The sequence below is a fragment of the Microtus oregoni genome, unplaced genomic scaffold, assembly GCF_018167655.1.
Source record: "Microtus oregoni isolate MIOR12 unplaced genomic scaffold, Mior012 000003F_ref0000135, whole genome shotgun sequence".
NCBI lineage: Eukaryota > Metazoa > Chordata > Mammalia > Rodentia > Cricetidae > Microtus > Microtus oregoni.
The window spans coordinates 30520313-30528844 of record NW_024543062.1 but is presented as its reverse complement, the minus strand read 5'-3'; the positions used below and the strand labels follow the sequence as shown (position 1 = coordinate 30528844).

The window sequence follows — 8532 nt, the reverse complement described above, 5'->3', positions numbered from 1 at the left end:
AATTTATTATTATTTTATGTGCATTGGTGTTTTGCCTGTAAGGATGTCTGGGAAGAAAGATGCCAGATCCCCTGGAATTGGAGCTACAGCCATTTGTGAGCTGCCATGTGGGTGCTGGGCCTTGAACCAGGGTCCTCTGGAAGAGCAGTCAGTGCTCTTAACCACTGAGCCATCTCTCCAGCTCCCAGAACTTTTTTTAATTGTATAGAATACAAAATAAACACAAACATACATAATTCGAGAGTTTTTTGTTTGTTTAGGAAATATTATTTTATGGTGTAGCCCAGGCTGGACTCCCAACACTCAATGCTCCTCAGTCTCCAGAATACCAGGATCCCTAAAATGTTACTACGGGAATATTTCAGATAGAACAGTTGAGACAACGGCACAGTGAACACATGCTCACTGTCTAGAGTTACAGCTAACATTCTGCTGTCTTTGTCTTCTACTATCCCTCCAGCCATTTAGGTGTGGACGGTTTTCCGAGGCAGGGTCTCAGTATGTAGCCCAGGCGAGCTTAGAATTTTTGAGTCTCTCGCTTTAGCATCCTGACTTTGAGATTACCAGAATGTATTGTCACTCACAGCCTTTCTTTTCCTTTTTGAGGTTCTTCTCAAACTCACTATGTAGCCCAGACTCTACAGTGATGGCTTTGATGATACTCGGGAATATTTAGTATGAGACAGTCTTTACACTCTTATCCTCACAAATCCCACGACAGGGTTGCAAAAAGCTTTGGCTGACCTGGAACTCTCTCTAGAGACCAGGCTGGTTTTGAACTCACAGAGATCCTCCTGCGCCTGCCCCCACGAGTCCTGGAATGAATGGCGTGCACCACCATGCTGGATTCTCTATCACTCGACAGCCAAGCTCTGGAGACCACTCTGGCCGGGGACTAAGGGTCACGACAGCCCAGTGCTGGGAAGTCTGGGGACTTCTGTGGGGTCGGCGTCCTTTCCTCAGGCGCCCCGCTCGCAGAATGACAGGCACACGCCAAGAGACCTGCGAGCCTAGGTGGCGCTGCAGAGCAAGTCCCACGGCTCGGATCTCGCTACTCCAACCTTCCTTCCTCTGGCACCTCTCGGGGCACTGGCGCCCACGCACGCGCACCTCGCGGCCGCTTTCCCTTTAAGATTCCTTTAGTCTCCTCCGACCCCTACGGCTTCCGCGCAGCGTTCCCACAATGCAGTGCGGCTGAGCGCCTCGGAGCCCGCGGGGGAGCTGCGGCCGGGATCCGGGCTGAGGCGGCGGCGGCAGCGGGAAGTGGGCTGCGGCGGGCCCGCGGCGTCGGGCCGTGCGGATGTCGGGCTGGGCGGACGAGCGCGGCGGCGAGGGCGACGGGCGCATCTACGTGGGGAACCTTCCGACCGACGTGCGAGAGAAGGATCTGGAGGACCTGTTTTACAAGTACGGCCGCATCCGCGAGATCGAGCTCAAGAACCGGCACGGCCTCGTGCCCTTCGCTTTCGTCCGCTTCGAGGACCCGCGGTGAGGAGCCGGCGGCTCGCCCTCCTGCAGGCTGGCGCCGGCCCGGCCCTCTCCTCTCCCCGCCCTCCCCTCCCCCTCCCCGCGGTGCCGACCCCTCGCGGCAACCCCCGGAGGCGGCGGCCACTTCTCTCCTCAGCTTCCCCTGTGGTTTAGTGTTTCACGTCAAAACCCCAGATGGGCTCTGGAGGGCCCGGGCCCACCGAGCTTGCCTCGGGGAGAGTACGAGTCTGCACTGTTTCCCTGGAGCTGGGAAGGCAGCCTAACGGGAAGCTCCCCTAAAGGAGCCTCGGGTCCCCGAACCGGCTCTGCAGAGGACTCGGCAAAGTAGGCAGTCGCCACCCCCCCCCTCCCCCCCCCCCCCCCCCCCCCCCCGGGCTCTCGCCGTTATGGGGGAACACACGGCGGGGACAGGTTGCCTTTGGCGGCCATAGAGGGGTGTCTGGAAGCTGTCCCCATTCGGGCTCCCCACTGCGCCTAGTTCTTGTAAAAAAAAGTGGGATTAAACCCGCGGGGGAAGGGGGCGGCGGCTATGATTTCATTCCCGTCTGATGAGGGAGGCCCGCCCGCCACAAGTTAATAGTACCAGGGTTGAGGAAAAGCTAGGTCCTGTGGTTTTGCAAGTGTTAGCCCTCGGACCGGAAAAGGCCCAGAACTTTTTTTTTTTTTTTTATTAAGCATACAATGCTGGCAAGGAAGGCACCAGGTCTCATTACAGATGGTTGTGAGCACCATGTGGTTGCTGGGAATTGAACTCCGGACCTCTGGAAGAGCAGCCAGTGCTCTTACCCTCTGAGCCATCTCTTCAGCCCCCAAGGCCCAGAACTTTTAAGTGCGCTGTAGAAGTCACAGCACCCCAGTGGTCACTTCACTGGGAGGATTAGCAAGGGGCTCTTCCTGTCTGCCAGCATCCCTGGGAGGAAGGCTCCATCTCTGCCTGCCTACCGGTGTCCCGCCGGCCTGGGCTGGAGATATGGATTGCCAGTAGAAGTACCCTGGACTTCGATGGTTGAAAACTAACGGCCTATTCCTAAGTGTCTTGACATTTGCCTCAAAAGTAGACGGAAGCATTTTTACATATGGACGTGAGACGGTGCCTCTGTCTATTTTGAAGTCATTCCGTGTCAGGTGCCATGCTGTGTGTGAAGTTAGCATTTCCAGCAACCCATGAGGGAGATATTGTTGCCCGTACCTCACAGATGAGGAAATTTCGCACTGGTCAATGCAAGAGGTTAGTGAGGGGATAATACTTGGTGTTTCATAAGGGATCTAGGTAGGATCTAAACCTCCTCTTAGACTTAACAGTTACTGTGTGTTGTTATACGGTCATGTTCTTCCTTTAGTCTTAGCAGAAGAAATTATATTCTGCTCTATTTGAGAAGTTTCAAACAAAGCACTTAAAGTATTAGCATCTTAGTCTTTTTAATAACCCAGTGAGATGATAGACCTGTTCCTCAGGGGGTATAAAATGTTTAAATAGGTAACTCAAGCCCTTTACATACAAATTCTGATTTTAATACCTAATATGCCTGCCCCTTCCAGGTTCCCTTAGAGATACATTCTGGCAGTCAACGTTGTCCAGAATGTGTTTGTTCCTTGATGCCTTTTTGTTAGTTTGCTTTAGATAAAGTATTATACTATAGCCCTGACTGGCCTGGAACTTTGATAGACACGTTGGGCTCAAAAACAGCGATCTGCCTGCCTCTGGCTCGCATTGCTGCTCTTAAAGATGTGAGTCACCATATCCACCCCTCACTTATCTTTTGAAGAAAATTCATTTATGTGTGTGTCTTATCTGTGTGTGTCTGTCTGTTCCACATGCATGCCTCTTGTCCAAGGAAGTCAGACGAGACTGTTGGATCCTTGGAACTGGAATTACTGATGGTTGTGAGCCACCATGTGGGTGCCTGAACCAGCATCCTCAGGCTGTCATCTGTCTTTAATCTTCTTTCAAGACAGGGTTTCTTTTTTTTTTTTTAACTGATATTTATTGAGCTCTACATTTTTCTCTGTTTCCCTCCCTGCCTCTCTCCCCTCCCCTCTTCAACCTTCCCCAAGGTCCCCATGCTCGCAATTTACTCAGGAGATCTTATCTTTTCCCGTGTAGATTAGATCTATGTAAGTCTCTCTTAATGTCTGAATTGTTGTCTAAGTTCTCTGGGATTGTGGTTTGTAGGCTGGCTTTCTTTGCTTTATGTTTAAAAACCACCTATGAGTGAGTACATGTGATAATTGTCTTTCTGGGTCTGGGTTACCTCACTCAAAATAATGTTTTCTAGCTCCATCCATTTGCCTGCAAAATTCAAGATGTCGTTATTTTTTTTCTGCTGTGTAGTACTCCACTGTGTAAATGTACCACATTTTTCTTATCCATTCTTTGATCGAGGGGCATTTAGGTTTTCCAGGTTCTGGCTATAACAAACAAAGCTGCTGTGAACATAGTTGAGCACATGTCCTTGTGGCACGATTGAGCATCCTTTGGATATATACCCAAAAGTGGTATTACTGGGTCTTGAGGAAGGTTGTTTTCTAATTTTCTGAGAAATCTCCACACTGACATCCAAAGGGGTTGTACCAGCTTGCATTCCCACCAGCAATGCAGGAGTGCCCCCTTTTCCCCACAACCCTCCAGCATAAGTTGTCATCAGTGTTTTTGATCTTGGCCATTCTTACAGGTATAAGATGGAAGCTCAGAGTTGTTTTGATTTGCATTTCTCTGATGACTAAAGATGTTGAGCATTTCCTTAAGTGTCTTTCAGCCATTTTAGATTCCTCTGTTGAGAGTTCTCTGTTTAGGTCTGTACTCAAGACAGGGTTTCTTGTATAACAGCTCTGGCTGTCCTGGAACTCAATTTGTAGACCTGGCTGGCCTTGAGTTCACCTGCCTCTGCCTCCTGAGTGCTAGGATTAAAGGCATGTGCCGCCACCACCATCATTGGGCTCCTTTTACTTTTAATCTTTATGCCATTAGGCCTTCTAGAAGAATATTAAGGGGCCTAATATAGGATAAGCCTTTAGAGCAGTGGTTCTCAGCCTTCCTAACGCTACAAACCTTAATACAGTTCCTCATGGTGTGGTGACTCCAGCCATAAAATTATTTTCGTTGCTACTTCATAACTGTGATTTTGCTACTGTTAAGAATCATAATTAAATATTTTTGGAGATAGAAGTTTGTCAGAGGGGTCTGACCACAGGCTGAGCACTGCTGCTTGAGAGGAAAATGCTTGCCATGTTCTGATAAATTGGCTTATTGGCAAAATCAGTTATCAACAATTACTTTTTCTTTTGAGACAGGGCTTCCCTGACTGTTCTGGAACTCATGTTGTAGACCAGGCTGGCCTTGAATTCACAGAGATCTGCCTGCTTCTGCCTCCTGAGTGCTGGGATTAAAGCCACCATGCCTGGGCTTCCATGCCCTTGACAGCTGTAGTCCTGTTTTAGTTTGTGCATCCAGAATCATGAGTTTTGTTAAGATGCCTTCACAAATACCTAGCACATCTTTTGTTCATATTCAAACCCCTTCATTATTATAGTTTTTTTTTTTTTTTCAGTTTTAGTGTTTTGCACTTGAGAATGTGTGCATGCCATGGCTGAGCCATCTTACTGGCCCAGCTGTAAAGTTTCTGAGTAACATGAAAAGGTTCTCAACTAAAGCACAAGTACATCAAGATTTTGTTTTGGGGTCTATCCTCCTATTCCTTCAGGCTGATTTCCCCTCTTAATTACTCGTGCCCTTCATTGGGAAGTCATTCAGCCTATTGGGCAGCACTAACTTAAAGCTTTCCTTTGCAGGGATGCTGAAGATGCAATTTATGGAAGAAATGGTTATGATTATGGCCAGTGTCGACTTCGTGTGGAATTCCCCAGGACTTTTGGAGGTCGGGGTGGGTGGCCCCGTGGCGCAAGGAATGGGCCTCCTACAAGACGGTCTGATTTCCGAGTTCTTGTTTCAGGTATGTTCTTACCACAGTGGATGAAATGGTGCATGCATGCTACTTGTAAGAAAAACTCGCTGTTATTCAGTACATGGTATATGCTGGCTTTTTAGTAATCAGTGCACACGGACAGTCTAAAGCTTTGTTCTGGTTTTTTCAGGGAGGCAGGTACCATACAAATGAAACTGTGTAAGTAATGCAGCCTTGTGGGACAGAAACATATTTCTTTTTTGTTTTCAGACAAGGTCCCTATGTAGTCTTGGCTGTCCTGGAACTCACAAGACCAGGTTGGCCTTGAATTGACAGAGATCTGCCTGCCTCTGCCTCCCGAGTGCACAGCATGATAAACATGTTTCTTTTAAAGTGGTTTCTTACTGGTGAGGGGCAAAATGATGACAAAACCTTTGATCTATAAATGTTTATCTTTGGAAATGTTCCTTGGTGTCTGGCTTTATAGACATCACGGGAACCAGATGCAAACAACTTAAAATCTTGGGGACTGTATTGGAAAACAGAACATTTGTATTGGTGTCAGTGAATGATGGATGAAATGCCAAACTCAGAAGTTTATGTCTTTAAAATATCAACGCAGTGTTAAGGTCCTGGGCCCTCTGCACACTGCAGGGGAGTTTGGGGGCCCCAGTGGAGTGAAATGCATTGAGCCTGCTGCCTTTTAAAGTGTGAATGTCCCACAATCACGGTAGTGCATAGAGTGATGGTATCTGTCTATCTGTGTCCCTTTGTCATTTTTTAACCCTAGGACTCTATTCCCTCCTTCAAGATGTCATACATTATCTTTTTTTCTCTCCATGCTGCTCTGAAATCCTGCTTAGAAAACTATTAGGAAATGGCTGCAATCCTGAGCTGTGAGCGGTAAACACAGCCTTTGAGAGCAGGAGCACATTTCCCTTTCATGACATCAGGTAGGGTTGTATGACTCCCAACTAGTTTTAGCGTCTGAGTGTTACCTTTCCCCAACTGTAGTGAGGAATGTTGGTGATCTCTTACGAGGTACTTTGTGGTCTGTCAACCATTCACGATAATAGAAAACAAACTTTGGTTTCTGTTGATGGCTGTTCCCTCAGCTGCACTTGATTTGTTTCAAACGTCCCATGTCTTGGGAAAATAAGTTCAGCAAGAAATACTTGGTACTAATAAATTTTATAAGGGAAAAAAAACCCGGAATTCAGTTTTGGGAGTGTCACATTGATTGTGAAGGACAGAATGGTAAATTTTCAGAGGTTGTAAGCCTGTAATAGGATGCTTTTGTTGGGAAACTTTGGTCTCTGGACAGTTAACCTAACTTTTCACAGTGTTTTACCATATATACTTCAAGTAATTTTTCTGGTTTTGTGCCCCTTTAAAGGATTTGTGACTTGGGAACCCTTAAGAATAAAGTGATCCACAGAGTATAGATCATCATAGGTATTGCTAGTGCCTAATGGCAGTTAACATAGCTAAAGGGTGTGGCTCTTCTCTTACATTGTCTGTACCTAGGACTTCCTCCATCAGGCAGCTGGCAGGACCTGAAAGATCACATGCGTGAAGCTGGGGATGTCTGTTATGCAGATGTACAAAAAGATGGAATGGGGATGGTTGAGTATCTGAGAAAAGAAGACATGGAATACGCTCTGCGTAAACTGGATGATACAAAATTCCGCTCTCACGAGGTGGGTTCTTACCCTCTATTAAGTCTAATTTAGCAATAGTAGCAACAGGTCATGGCCTTTGCCATTTGATGACTTCACAGTACCATAAAGATCCTGTATGACACCCTCATATAGACACATGCAAGCAAAACACCAATACACATAAATTAAAAATTAAAGGGGGTGTTTGCTAATCCTAAGTCCTGCAAGGTCAGAGCACAGAGAAATATGCATTTGTTTATCTTGATTTTCTTCCTTTTTGAAATGGAAGAGTAAAGGTACTTACCACCAAATAACATTGTGCAGGTGTAGTAACATCACAGTATCAGGCATGTAGTACGTGGGGCTGTGAGCCAGGTTAGAGGTCATCAGCTTTGCTTACTCTTACTTTACTCTTTCCTTTTCTGTTTGTTCCAATTTCAGGGTGAAACTTCATACATCCGAGTTTATCCTGAGAGGAGTACCAGCTATGGCTACTCAAGGTCCCGGTCTGGGTCCAGGGGCCGTGATTCTCCGTACCAAAGCAGGGGCTCTCCACACTACTTCTCTCCTTTCAGGCCTTATTGAGGAAGGGGGTGGGAAGTTTTTCTACTTTTTAGATGCCCTGAGCTGCTTTGTGCTCAGAATCTACATTCCAGATTGATAATTTAGTGTCTTAGGAGATTTTCTAATTTCTTTTTTTCTTTTTTCTTTTCTTTTTCTTTTTTAAGGAACTACATAATTTCAACCAGGGCCACCATACTAGCAGTGAAATGTTTAGACTGCAGAAATAGAAGTTGTGGCTTTGGTTCAGAACAAGTTGTATATTTTTCACCCCTGATTATGGGATAGAAATCAGTGCTGCATCTCTGTGGGCCGCTCTGCTCTGGAGATCAGCAGTTACGACGACTGAGTCGCTCATTTTGTTGAGAAATATATTTTAAATGTTTAGTAATTGGTGTGTGGTTGTCTCTGAGTAGGCACATAGGTTTCCCCTAACAGGTTCTGACCAAAAAGCAGCATCCTCTACGTTATCACAGCAGTTTGTCAGGGGCAGAAACATTACATTGCTAGGGTAGTGGTGATGGTTTCAAAATTTCAACACCGAGGGCAGATTCTGTATTTTTTTAAGATTGATATTTATGTATATACTACATGTGTGTTCATGCTCACTGAGGCCGCAAAGGCATTATAGACCCCTGGAACTAGAGTCACAGGAGGTTGTTGGGTCACCCTGAGTTGACTCCAGTCAGACAGGAGACTAGGGAGGGCTCCGGTTTTTGTTTTTTAATTTGTGTAACTCTGGCTGTTCTGGATCTCACTCTGTAGATCAGGCTGACCTCAAACTCAGAGAGATCCATCTGCCTCTGCTTCTCAAGTGCTGAATTTAAAGACATGCACCACAACACTGGTTTAGGAAGTTCTCTTAACCACTGAGCCATCTCTAACCCAGATTCAGAGTTTTTATAATTCAGAGCTGACAT

General features: G+C 46.4%; 1 protein-coding gene across 1 annotated transcript; it reads left to right on the top strand.

Annotated features, from left to right (window-relative positions):
• The first annotated feature begins 1193 nt into the window (after window positions 1-1193).
• Srsf9 (serine and arginine rich splicing factor 9) lies at window positions 1194-8003 on the top strand. Its single transcript, XM_041646709.1, has 4 exons — window positions 1194-1488; window positions 5278-5438; window positions 6918-7090; window positions 7493-8003. Exons 1-4 carry the CDS (start codon window positions 1301-1303, stop codon window positions 7634-7636), a joined length of 666 nt encoding a protein of 221 aa, XP_041502643.1. The 5' UTR covers window positions 1194-1300; the 3' UTR covers window positions 7637-8003.
• Window positions 8004-8532: the final 529 nt, after the last annotated feature.